Raw genomic sequence first — 13,804 nt, 5'->3', positions numbered from 1 at the left:
GAGGTCAGAGGTCGTGTAGATCAGCTGGTTGTTTGCTTGCTGGTGGGATGTGGATAAAGTAGTGATTCATATGCAATGACACAGTGTTGACTGTGCGTGAATAAGCACAGATATGGAAATCCACAAATATTTTAGCATTATTGAGAATTTCTGGGATATGAGCAAAACATCACATCTAACTCCTCCATTTCCATTCATTCATTTTGATGCAGACGTTTACAAAGCAACTTACAGTGCATTCAATTTCATATATCTAGTTATATATGAACTATGATATGATTCACAGAGTTTCAACTCAGTCCCATACAAGATTACATAGTAAGGATGCTGCATTAAGCCAAAAGTATTCTTTAGTTTTGACACAAACACTTAGCATGCACGTACAGCCAAATGCATAGCCTTTCCAAATACACTCCATTTGCAAAGGTGCTTGGCACATTAGAAAGTTTCATCTTTGTCTTGTGTCTGTGCCATATCAGTCCAGAATTTATCACAATAAAACGTCTTTGTATTTGTTTAAACTATAGAGTTGCATCTCCAGTAGTTCGTTGTTGTTGTTTTGTCTCTTCAGTTTCTTTTTTGACAGTGAAACAATAGCTTGCACCTGTGTTTCCAATTTGTAGACCAACTAATTAAAACCAATCAAAAAAATTGGGCTGCGCACGCACAGTACGTGTGTACTATGCTAATGACGTACTTTACATCATATGCACTGTAAGTATACCCTAGAGCAGTGGTTCTCAATTCCAGTCCTCGCGTACCACCGCTCTGCACATTTTGTATGCATCTTTTATCATTTCAGACGTTTGTTCTATTCGACCGTAAGTGCCCTGGTGTGTTAAATAAGAGAGACATGCAAAAAATGCAGAACGGTGGTATGTGAGGACTGGAATTAAGAACCATTGCCCATAGAGTATGTGTAAAGTATGCTTTGGGTTTTGAAAGGCAGGTCCCTATAGGAAATCCGCTAGATTGTTGAATAGAGCTAACTTTAATAACCCTGGTACTATGATGAAATTCTTTTGGTCTAGATCTGCTGCAGTCCTTCTCTCTGCTAGATCCCTCATCAGGCATGTTCTCCATCAACCCGCACCAGGCCTTCCTGAGTTACGAAGAAGCATTAAGTGGGAATGTGCTTGTGTGTGTGTGTGTGTGTTTCCGTCTTTTTCTGCCGTCTCATTCTGATTCATTCCACTAATTACCCTTAATAAAAGCCTGAGTGCATTAATGAAAAGTTGTTAATTCAGAGTACACAGACTGTGTATGAGTGAGAGAGAAAAGAGGGGGTGGCGTCCTTTATAAATATTCATCTGCTTGTCTGGCTGGGGGATGCACATTGGGTGTTGGGCTGAATCATATGCAAATCAGCTGATAAACAGTGCTGCACATCCCTGCCTTCATTTGTCTGGGAGACAGCGGCTGCCGTCAGGTCTCGTAAAACTGCTGGGCGTATCTATCTCCCCTAGCTGTCACGAAACAGCCAACAGGGGCAAATTAACCTTTACAGGAGGCCAAAAGGTTCCATCAACATAACCAGTGAACACCTGTAGCCCCGTAATGACACCTCGCGAGCAAATTAAACCACAAATTACCCCATCCTCACGTTTTCCCTGCCCTCACGTGAGAGTCTTTGACTTTGTGGAGTCAGCTGGTACATGTTTCTGTGGCTTCTTGTTTCCATAGCGAGCGCTGTTTTTTTAAATAATCTGGCTCTCAGTGGGGAGTTAAGAGTAAAAACACATGACATATCAACTTTACTTCTTACAGATGGACCAAGAGGAAAGGCATGCTGACTGGACCTGTATTAAGCATGTGTGTACATTAAAGGACCATTTCAGTCTGGGTTCAATACAAGTTAAGCTCTTGTGACAGAATCAGTGACATACTGTCGATTACCTCAGAAAATAATTTAATCTCATCTGTCAGTTTATAATTGCATTTACAGCAATGCACTTATATAGTAAGGCTATATAAGGCAAGGCTCCTGACCAGAAAAAAAGTTAAAATACACAGTTTTAACAATATAACTATAAGCAGATTTGAGAACTAAAAAATTGTTCCATTTTGTAAATAATAAAAATTCTAGAACCGAATGACATTCCAATGGAACACCGTACTGTAATACTTATATAAACATGAAATACTAATACATATTTCCTGCACTATTTTCAAGGGAGTCGCAACACTCAACACAGATGGTGAACACCAGAGCAATTCTCTAACACATGACTCTTAAGGCCATGACACACCAAGCCAACAGTCACTCAGTGTCGGGCCGTCATTAGCTGTGTCCCAATTCAGAGGCTGCATCCTTCAAAGGCTGCATCTGAAGACCGAATGCGTCACAAAGGAGTGTCGAAGACTGTCCCATTTCAAAGGCTCCTTCAAACGAGGCCTTGAAATGCATCCTTTGATTCCTGGGCCATGCAGGATACAACTAATGGATCCTTTGCAGCCCATACAATCCCAAGATTCATTGTGCTCCGGATACAACTGGATTTTTCTGAGTAAAATGCTAGATTACACTTTTAAATGGGTTACTGGGTTTCAACGTACTCAAATATCTAACAAAACAAATGTTTAAAAACACTTTAAAGCAGTTTAAATGTTGACTTATATCTTACTAAGATATAAGATAGACGTTTTATTATGTACATAAGTGGACCAAGGTTGATCTGGAAGCATTCTTTTTTTAAACTTTTTTTTTTTATTTCCATCCCTAGTCAAGACTTAAACATTATTTGTGCTGATCTGTGCAAAGTTATACTCAGTCTTTCAACTCCTATCATAACCATGTAAGCCAGTCAAACCTATAACTTTTGCGTGATAAATGCAAGTCAGTGTTGGGGAAAGTTACTTTTAAAAGTAATGCATTACAATATTGCAGTACTCCATAAAAAAGTAACTAATTGAGCTACTTAGTTCCTTTTTATGGAAAGTAATGAATTGCGTTACTTTTGTGTTACTTTTTGTCACCCAAGAGAGCTGTCAGTGAATAAATGCGAAGCAAAGCATTACTTATTTGAAAAAGTAACTCGGATATTTTACTGTAAATTTAAAAAGTAATGCATTACTTTTGAAAAAAAGTAATCTGATTACATAATTCACATTACTTGTAATGCGTTACCCCAACACTGATGAATGCATATCAGAAAAGAACTCACATAGGAAAAATCCATCTAAAAAGAATTACTATGAAAACACATACAGTAACCAGAAGTTATTCACCAAGAACAGTATTGGCACCACTAAAGATAATTTAGAGTGTTTTAACAACAACAAAAAATCTATATTTTTGGTTTTAAACCTCTCTGCAATGCCTTGTCCCATATACTTTAAATGTAAGTTCATTCATGTAAACAGTTTTTAGACAAATCAAGATTATAATGGCATCAATATAGGTTTTCGAATGGAGAACATTCCTTTAATCTGTATGTAAAGAGGTCACAGAGGTCATGTATAGTATCTATTCAACATTCAGGCCTAGATTTGACGTGTGTGCGCGTTTACGGGTCAGAAGTCAGAGAGTATCCTCCTCCTGACCTCATTACCGTATCTCTCCACAAGCCTCTCAGACATAAAGAGGTCAAAGCCACTGCCATTTATTACCCACAGTCCATCAGTCACTTTCTCTATTCAGGGTTTGTCAAACACACACCATTAAGTGTGTCTTTTTTACTCTAGTCAGCAGTGTGTACAACACCGCAAGCACAACTCTCTTTCTCTGACTCATTAGTCCTCCTTTTCTGGCTCACTTCAAAGTGTCTCGCGATTTCTGTCCTAGTTTGTTTCGTCTCTTAAGGAAAGAGATACTTTAGAGGAAATTTATTGCATGAGGCAGAGTTTTGTGTATGTGCGTGCACTTTCAGGCATAATCTCCACCTCTAACGTACTTAAAGGATTACTTCACACAAAAATGAAATTTACTCACACTCATGTCATTCCAAATCCACAACTTACTTTCCTCAATGTAAAAAAATGTTTGCGCTGTTTTTTCCAAAGAAATAAAGCGAAGGGGAAAAAACAGCATAATAGTAGTCCACACGATAAATAAGATGATAAAATGCTTGGCCGTTCTTCAAAATTCCTCCTTTTGTGTTCAGTGGAAGAAAGTGAGTCATACGGGTTTAGAACAAGAGTTTCATTCTTTGGTGAATTATTCCTTCAAGTCAAAGATAAAAATTCAAGCTGCTTGTTAACAAAAGAAAGAATTTTTAATCAAGAAAACCTCATTATTAGGCTTTGCCTGGATACAGATTAAATTCCTCCCAGGTTAACCATGAATCCCTGCACGGCCCGATCATGTGAGAGAAGTGGTGTAATGAGAGATGGTTCATGGAGGAGAACGTCTCAGAATTACAATAAACTTGATGACTGTCCAATTCATTCCAAACATAGGGATTTCCAAGTCAATGTCTGTAAGAAAAAGCCAGATTAACTCACCACCAGGGAGACTTTAAACCAGCTGCTGACAGTTTCATGTGCTTTTAAACAAACTCCTCGTCTATTACTGCTAGAACAGAGAAATGGAGGAGGAGGAACCAAACCAGATGTTCCTCAAGAGCTACAAAGGGTAAAGTTCAAAACGGTTTCCATGTGTGTGTCTACCTGTGTTCTCATGCTCCTCTCCTTCCCTTATCCAGCACAAACAGGTGTGTACAGCTCTCACCAATGACATCGCACCAATGAAATCATCTCCAGTGTGTGGAATTGAGAAATGAGGAGCCATTCAACAAAAAGGTTTTCTGGGTAGTTTGCTTATTGGACTCACTCTCAAGTCTATATGATATTCTGGTTAGGGATCTGGTTCTGGACGGAAATGTAAAAGGGGAAAGAAAGTAGCGACAGATCTTTCCTTCCGTATTGTGACTATCCGAATTGAGACTATCTCAAAAGTTGTTCATTTCGATTTTGAGATGTGGGCGTTGCACTCAAAAGTAAATGCACTCTTGCAGTTTATTGTGAATGGTCAGGGTTTAAGGTAAATGACTGAAAGTCTAGCATACATCACCAAAGAGAAGAATGTTGTTTCACCAGAAGATTGAGCTTTCATTTTTATAAAAAATTACAAGGTAAAAAAATAAAAAAATAATACAAATGTATTTAAAAAAAAAAAATTTGACTATTTTCTCTAATTCAAGCAAAAATAACACTAAAAACTAAAAAGTCAATCATTTTAAATATATATATATATATATATATATATATATATATATATATTCATTTGGAGATTTTTTAAAGATTACATTTAACAGTGTTAAATTAAATTACTATGTTTTTAAAGGTTAACTTTAAGCTAGATTATTACATTGACGTTACTTAAATATAAAAATTGGCATGAACTAATTATATTAATATTGATTTATTAAAAAAGCTATAACATTGTCCAATAACCAATATATCACCGACGTATCCCTAATTTTGGTCTCCAGATAAAACTCATGTGCTTCCTTCAGTGAAAATCGATGAAATTTTTCATCCGTTTTATAGTCCGCCAGGCAAAATTCATCTGATCACTTGACAGTAATACCACAAATCTCCTCAACAAGCCACAGCGAGAAATGAATTACGAGTGTATTACTTTCTTCAAATCTCTAACCTTATGTATGAGCAAGAGTAATAGAGAAGTTTGTCTTCAAGCACCACTAATAAATAATAGCATCAATCCACCAGCCATCCAAGTAAATGACTAATATTCCCAGTTAGCCTAAGAGAGTTCTGTGACATCTTTCCACTGAGAACAGCAGTAACTGCAGACCCGTTGGGGAAACTCTGTGACATCAAGATAATAAGATCTCATAGCAAGACAGAGAGCAGAACTACATCAAAGCACAGGAAGGTTTTCCCTGAGGTGCCTAAAATGAAAGGAAGACGGACCCCGTCAAGCTCAGCAAGGGCCGAAGGTCTGACAGTAGCCGAGTGTGTGTGACGTGCAAACATGCATGTGGGCCGAGGTGTATTACACGTCTGTCTTTATGGGGCAGCAGGTGTCAGCATTTTTTTAATGCCCCTGTCAGAGAGGATTGTGGGAAGAATGGACAGCATTACACAAGCACTGCCACAGGTACCAGAAATAAAAGAGGTGGCTACGGTGTCAACGGCAGTTAAATTTGAATAACGTGCAATCAGTCCCCAGCAGCTGTTTACCGGTGTAGGCGTACAACGCCTGTTTACATTGCCGTGGGATCAGTTTAGTTGTTGAGACTGGGATTGCGGATGGGGGAGGTTGACTGAAACAATGTAAAAAGCAGCTGCAAGACTTTCCACATGGAAATGAGGACACCAGCAACTCACTGCAGAATGATGATGGCAGAGTTCGAAGCCAATATAGCATTTCACTGACAAACAACTTCTACGAACACTTAAGCTAGGATAGAGTATCCAATGAACCAAAGCGAGCTGCAATAAAGATTAAGCGACAATTACAGTATAATAGCTTCTTGGAGAGATGAAACATCTCTCTCTTTGACAGGAACATGGGTAGATCTAACTAATGACTAACCACTGAAAGCTCCTGCCAACTCTATCTGGAGTGTAAACAGATCAATTTAGTGCTGAGGTGCATGCCGTGGGGTCTGTGGACTCCTCGCTACGCACTTTCACATACTAGACTATTGTTCAAAAGCATGTAAACACAGTATCATCTGTGTCAACACAGTCAGATATTAAAGGGGTCATATGATGCGATTTCAAGTTTTCCTTTCTCTTTGGAGTGTTACAAGCTGATTGTGCATAGATAAGATCCCTGAAGTTGCAAAGACTAAAGTCTCAAAACCAAAGAGATATTCTTTATCAAAGTTAAGACTCTGCCACACCCCCCTAAAACGGCTCGTTCTAACACGCCCCACATATCTACCTCACTATGTGGAAATATTAGCATAATGCGCCCAAATGTTCACGCAAAGAAAGAAGGCGTGGTTTCAGTAACCGCAGTTAGTGTTGAAGCAGCCATGTCAGGGAGAAGCTGTGTGTTTCTAGGCGAAAGCAAAAGCACTTTATTTGGCCTTCCGGAAGTAGATGCATTTAGGAATCTTTAAGATTACTTACAACAGAACAGCAATGCATTTTATGGACGACCGTTTCGTGAACCTAGGAGAGGAGGTAATTCTGACTTTGCTATGACAATCTGGCGCTTCTGAATCAGCTACTGTTTTGTTATTAGTTTAAGTATTTGCTATTGACTGTTCAAATGCGGAGTTTTGCGCATCGTGTGTGTGTGTGTGCGTGTGTGTGTGTGTGCGAGCGAGAGAGAGAGCGCGAGAGAGCGAGAGAGCGAGAGCGCGAGACGGTCACATCAAAGTGGAGTCAGCTGTCTTAACCGCGGCTTGTGTACTGCAAACACATACCAGCTTCATCACTGTGTCTGTCACACGACTCTGTTCCCCTTTCGGGCTCTGTCTTTACATTTATTTTGAAAGATGAAGCTCGCGATTATGGTAAGGGGCGTTACATTTCCGACGAGTGCTTGCGGTGTTCGGCCAATCACAATGCACTGGGTCAGCTGGCCAATCAGAGCAGACTGCGCTTGTCAAAGGAAGGGGGCTTTGTAGAAAACGAAGCGTTTGAGAGAGGCGGGGCATAGAGGACCTACAATAATGTACAGTATTTGAAAAATAATGTGTTTTTTGAACATTAAAGCATGTCAACATATTCTGTTACACCAAATACACAAAATAATGATCTTTAAAAAAGCATCATATGACCCCTTTAATGGAAACTTCATCATGAAGGTCATCTTTATGAGTTCAAGGATGCCAAGTCTGTACGTTTTGGAGGTTTTTCATTATCTGAAATTGTGGTAGTGGCCGATCTTTTCTTCTGTATTATGATGTACATTTGAGTGAAACAGACTATTAAAAAAAAAAAATGTAGACCAGGACTTGGAGGCAGATATGAATGCGAGCCTGCAGTCGATTGTAAGAAAGTTTAAGTGGAATAAATGATTGGAGAAGTCCAGAATACGTCAGAGAGATGTCTGTCGTTTAAATGGAAGATTGGGTTTTGACATTTTGATTAAAATTATGAGGTAAATAAAAAAAAATGAAGCATTCATAATAAGATCTATAACATGCGTATAGAAAATAAATTGGGCGAATTTTCATTTCATGCCGACTTAAGTAATGGTGCATATATTTTGATGTCACAAACATGACATGTTGACTCTGTCACTCAAATTGTAAAGATATGGTTTTAGATAATTGAACGAACAATCCAGAAAAACAAATGGCATCTGCATTTAATTAATGTTTGATGTGGAAAATATGGTTATATTGTCAATACTGTCATCTGATTTTCTTGTCTAATGGTTTGTGTCAAGTCAACAGATGGAGTTGAAAATGATTTTTAATTTTAAATAATAGAGTTTTTATAATAATAATAATAATAATTATGTACAATTTAACATTTTAATATTTAATGGTATAATATTGTTTTACTACACTTTTGACATTACATGTCAAAATCTGACAGTGTTGACACGGCAAGAAAAAAAGCATTTTGTGAAAGAAAAAAAAACCTGTTTAACAGATTAAACAAAATCAATTCCTTGGCATATGAAGTTGTTTTAAGCCCTATATTCTGTGTTGTCCCAGTGAAAAATCTAACAGTATGAGAAAAGTTCATCTGGGTTGACTGAAGTAGTGCAAAAGCAAAACCAAAAGCATTAAACTGCTCATAAAAGTATTTTACGACTCTGGGTTATTTTATGGAGGGGCCAACTTCTTAAACACATGTTAAACCTTAACTCAGATCAAGACAAAAGAGTTCAAGCACACACAATGTTTAAACAATGTACTCACTGTGTATCCAGTGCAACAGCATCATAACAACAACAAAGCAAAAGGCAGCGTATTATAAACTAAACAGCTCACATACACGTTGAGCAGACATAATTATCGGTGTGAAATGCACATTTATCAGAAAACAAACTCACCAACTGAAACGTGCACAGAAATATAAGGGTGCACCGTCCGCTGCAGCAGCCCATTGTGTTAAAGCTTGATAATGAGATCCTTATTATATGAGTCTATCAGCAGAAAGTCCTAAACAAACACAGAGAAGCGCGTCAGTCTCTGTCCGACACAAAGCGGCTCCGTTCCCATTGTTTCCAGCGGCGCTTCAGTGAAACACTCGCGGCAGTGTGAAGCTGATCTCGGGCTGCGAGTGTCGCGGGAGGAGCGTGTGAGAGTCGGGGGTGTATGTAAATCACAATGGATTCTTCTCACATACACGGACACAGGCTGCGTGAGTAAACGTGTGTTGTCCATTCGAACCCAAGAAAAAGCGGAAAAATTACCCAAGAGCCACAGCATTCCTGAAAATAGAATTTTAAACCAAGCAAGGGCTGGTTGTCTGGTTTAATCTGGTTTCACAGACTGGCCAGTCAGCTGCTTGGCCAATTGATATCATTGCCTGACCAACTGGAAAGTGCCCAAACCCCTCTAAATCCAGCATACATAGCCAAGCCCACCTTAGACTAGCAAACACGCATAGAAACCATATCCAGAGACCACATCCCTGTCGAAACAAACAAAAACATAAACGATGCTGGTCTTATCTGGTTTAAGATACCCCTCTAAAACCAGCCTTCATAACCAGGCCTGGAGACCACCTTAGACCAGCAAACAAGCATAGAAACCATATCCACAGACCACTGCTAAAAACAAACAAAAACATAAACCAGCCTACAATGATGCGCTGGTCTTAGCTGGTTTACCTTAGCTGAAAGTGCCTAAACCCCTCTCAATCCAGCCTACATAACCAGGCTGAGAGACCACCTAAGACCAGGAAACAAGCTTAGAAACCATATCAGAGCCCACATCCATGCTATTAAAAAAACAAACAAACAAAAAAACTGTAAACCAGCCTAAGACGGTGTGCTGGTCTTAGATGGTTTAAGATGGTCTCCCAGGCTATTCAGCTAAAAAAAATGTCCAGTAAAACCGACTGGTCCCCCTTAAGACCAGCGAAGACTATTAAACCAGTTTAGACAGTCAACACAATGGTTGTCAGTTTTACAGTCTAACAAATAAAACAGCATTAGGCATATTAGCAGGGGTTTACAGAATATGTGATCATATTTTATTATTATTTATTTGTTTATTAATTTCTTTGACAGTGATGGTGAACACCATGCTCCCACAGCAGTAACTACAGGATAAAATATAACTGATTAATTTTTTTTTTTTTTTTTTTTTCTTATCGTGTGTGGAGTGATAAATAGCTTTGGCTGAGATATTTTACCGTCACGAACGTTGGAATGCAGTTTGTATCTACAGTTAGATGTGATTTAAAGCGTGTACTCTGTGATTTTTAGTTTGAAGCAACTAATGTTCGCCTCATTGAAGTCTATTATCAAATTCAAGGCGCCATCTGCTGGTCGCGTATCAAAACTACACCCAACCTCATTTTTTGAGATGTAAACTGGTGTAAATTGGTGTTATTTGTCACTTCATTTTTCACACTAAAATAACAAACACAGTTATCTTTCAACACACTTGTTAGCATAATATTTTCCTCACTCATTTTACTGTTTATAAGTTTGTTTGTTTGTTTTTTGGTTGACATTTAAATCTACTGTATGAAAATGAGTTAGTAGACAAATAAATGAGGAAATGCAGTCAGTGCAGAGCATAATGCAGGATTTATTCTTTGCTGATTTGACTGGTCTAATTTTCTGTTGCAGTTATGCACATACAATGGAGGACTATGGGGCAATGTACATAATGACAAACATAACATTTTTATCAATTCAACTACTTTAAATGTTCAGTCTGTTCAGAGAGACACTGTATTGACTTTACTGAAATGTTCAACTGCCTAAAGCTATATTGCTCTTTTCCCCTTCATATTCATATCCATAATTACTGACATGATAAACAAGGACCTCCATTGCCAAACCTATGTAAATAACACACATATATTAATGATGAAGTTGATGTTGATAATATCACTTGTTCTTTGCTAACCCTTGTCTTCTATCATTGACAGCTGTGGCTCTGTCTGTGCTGATCCATTATAGAAAAGCAGTTAAAAGCGGTTCCTCCACCGTGCTGCTCGGCTCCCTCCTCTCTGAACAGGAAGAAGAGTGATGAATCTTTTACAGGTTGAGCCTGTGTTGCCATGGAACACTTCACTTCTCATTACATCACTGTAGCCTCTGCTTCCTCTCTTAAAAGCTTCCCTCTTTTCTGTCACACACACACACACACACACACACACTGCTATAAATAGTTTTTGGTGATATTTTTAGATGAGAGAACTGCAGATACTTTTCTTTGAAGAACATTATTCTTCTGTAAATATTTAATTTGTAAAAGATTTTTTAATAATTTTGGCTTGCAAAATTTTATGAGACATTTGTGCACTTTGTTTGTTTGTTATCATTTTTTTTTTTCAGTTGTATTAGTTTATTTTGTTTTGTATTGCTTTTGTTTTTATTGAAAACATCATTCTCTTGTAAATATTTAAGTTTAATGTACAAAGATTATTTAAGAATATTAACAATGACTTGCAAAATTTGATAAGACATCTGTGCACTATTATTTATTTGTTTGCTTGTTTGTTTTAGTATGTTTTCATTGAAGAATATTCTTTGGTAAGTACATTATTTAATAAAATTAACAATGTTTTGCAAAATTTGATGAGATATTTGTACACATTATTTGTTTATTTTATGTATTTGTCTGTTTCTTTGTTATCATATTGTATTTATTTCAGTTTTATTAATTCATTTGATTAATTTTTGTTTTGTTTTAGTTTTTTTTCTTTAAAAATATTCCTTTGTAAATATTTAATTTTAATGTACAAAGATTATTCATTTTAACAATGGCTTGCAAAATTTGGTGAGACATTTGTGCTTTATTCATTTATGTATTAATTTGTTTGTTATCATTTTTGTTATCATTGTTTATTTCTAAGTTTATTTGTTTTCTTTGAAGAACACTACTCTTTTAAATAATTAATTTTAATGTACAAAGATTGTTTAATAATATTAATAATGACTTGCAAATTTTGATGAGACGTTTGTGCTTTATTTGTTTATTTGTTTGTTTGTTCATTCATTTTTATTTATTTACATTTTATTTATAAATTTTTGGTTTGTTGTAGTATGTTTTTCTATTCTTTTGTGAAGTGATTTGTTAGCTTTACTTTCAAACAACTCAGCATTGCACAGCTTCTTGCTTGCTTGCTCTTCTGGTCCCCATGATGTAGGTAAAACATGACCCACACAAACACCAGCAATGGAAAGAAGGTCACACTGGGCTTTATCAGTAGGAGTGTCTGATGGGATCCTAGGGGTCTACTTCTCATCACCTCCCTCCAGTTAAAGTCTGTTGGTGTGCATTCTTCTAAAAGGAGGGTCAGGCCTTTGTATTGTACACTTTTCAAACCGCAAGACCTAATGCAGACTGACAGGCCAGTTAGCAGACGAGACCTGTGCTATGAGCCAGACGTAAATAAGGACCACAATCAGACTCCAACAAAGACGGAGGAGTATGAAACCTGCCTACACACACACACACACACACACGAGAGCACTCAGAGAAAGTGAGTTCCTCATTGATTCTTTTGGGGTAGACCCACAGTCATAAAAGACCTCTGATACAGTAAGTGTTGACTATATCTGGGCCAACTCTAAACACACCCATGTCTATTTTAGTGGATGTTGCCCAAATATAAATCACCACTATCTGTGCATTAAAAAAAAAAAATTATATATATATATAAATTATTATTATTATTATTATATATATTATAAATTATTATTTTAAATAAGCAAGAGAATCTGAAATAATCCAGAGGAAATAAAATAAAAATTATAAAAAATAAAATAAATAACACATTTTTAAAGCCATTTAGGTAAAACTTTAAGTATTAATACATCACGACAACAAAAACAATTTGTAGTTACAAGCTGCTTCAGAAAATAAGCACATTGCTCATTAGTCTTACCCACTTACTTGTACTGATTAATGCTGTAATTACATCAAAGCATGAACACTTATGTAAAGTGTGGCAGCTATTATTTGATTAAAACTATTGATTTTTACAGTGCACATTACAAGAAAGGGTTATATAGTCCAGTGGAGGCAGTACAATACAATACAACTTTATTAACCCCAGAGGTGCAATTTGGTTTCAGGAATACAGAACACTGAAGCAGACACTGAGACACACAAGTGAAGAGCTAAAAGCCATATGGTAAGAGTAAGAGAGATCATTATTAAAAAATAAAATAATGTCCCATTAAATATACAGTGTTATGTACAATGAGATATAATATTTAATATTAGAGACATAATATTTAATTCAATGTTAAATATGCAATAATGTAAAGAGGAACGACAACCAGAACCAGAATAAGGTCAAATATAGGCAATAAGTGTTATGTTCAAAAGTTCTGGTCCTCAAATTCTGTCTGAATAGTCAGCCTGTATTAGTGGCGGGATCGTTTCAAACCGCAAGATCTAATGCAGACTGACAGGCCAGTTAGCAGACGAGACCTGTGCTATGAGCCAGACGTAAATAAGGACCACAATCAGACTCCAACAAAGACGGAGGAGTATGAAACCTGCCTACACACACACACACACACACACGAGAGCACTCAGAGAAAGTGAGTTCCTCATTGATTCTTTTGGGGTAGACCCACAGTCATAAAAGACCTCTGATACAGTAAGTGTTGACTATATCTGGGCCAACTCTAAACACACCCATGTCTATTTTAGTGGATGTTGCCCAAATATAAATCACCACTATCTGTGCATTAAAAAAAAAAAATTATATATATATATAAACTATT

At 37.1% G+C, this 13,804-nt stretch overlaps 1 protein-coding gene across 2 annotated transcripts in view; it reads right to left on the bottom strand.

The window, feature by feature from the left end:
• Window positions 1–9,214, bottom strand: part of LOC107705734 (sodium/potassium-transporting ATPase subunit beta-1-interacting protein 3-like) — a 69,115-nt gene extending 59,901 nt beyond the window's left edge. For both annotated transcript variants that reach the window (XR_001636096.1, XM_016509179.1), the window contains exon 1: window positions 8,933–9,214. Coding sequence is in view for 1 of the 2 variants with exons in the window: in XM_016509179.1 (XP_016364665.1) it covers window positions 8,933–8,986 (54 nt within the window). In the remaining variant the exon portion in view is untranslated. The remainder of the gene's footprint in view (window positions 1–8,932) is intronic.
• Window positions 9,215–13,804: the final 4,590 nt, after the last annotated feature.

The sequence above is a fragment of the Sinocyclocheilus rhinocerous genome, unplaced genomic scaffold (genome assembly GCF_001515625.1).
Source record: "Sinocyclocheilus rhinocerous isolate Xijiao unplaced genomic scaffold, SAMN03320098_v1.1 scaffold263, whole genome shotgun sequence".
NCBI lineage: Eukaryota > Metazoa > Chordata > Actinopteri > Cypriniformes > Cyprinidae > Sinocyclocheilus > Sinocyclocheilus rhinocerous.
The sequence above is the reverse complement of the archived record's forward strand: the minus strand, read 5'-3'. Positions and strand labels throughout refer to the sequence as shown.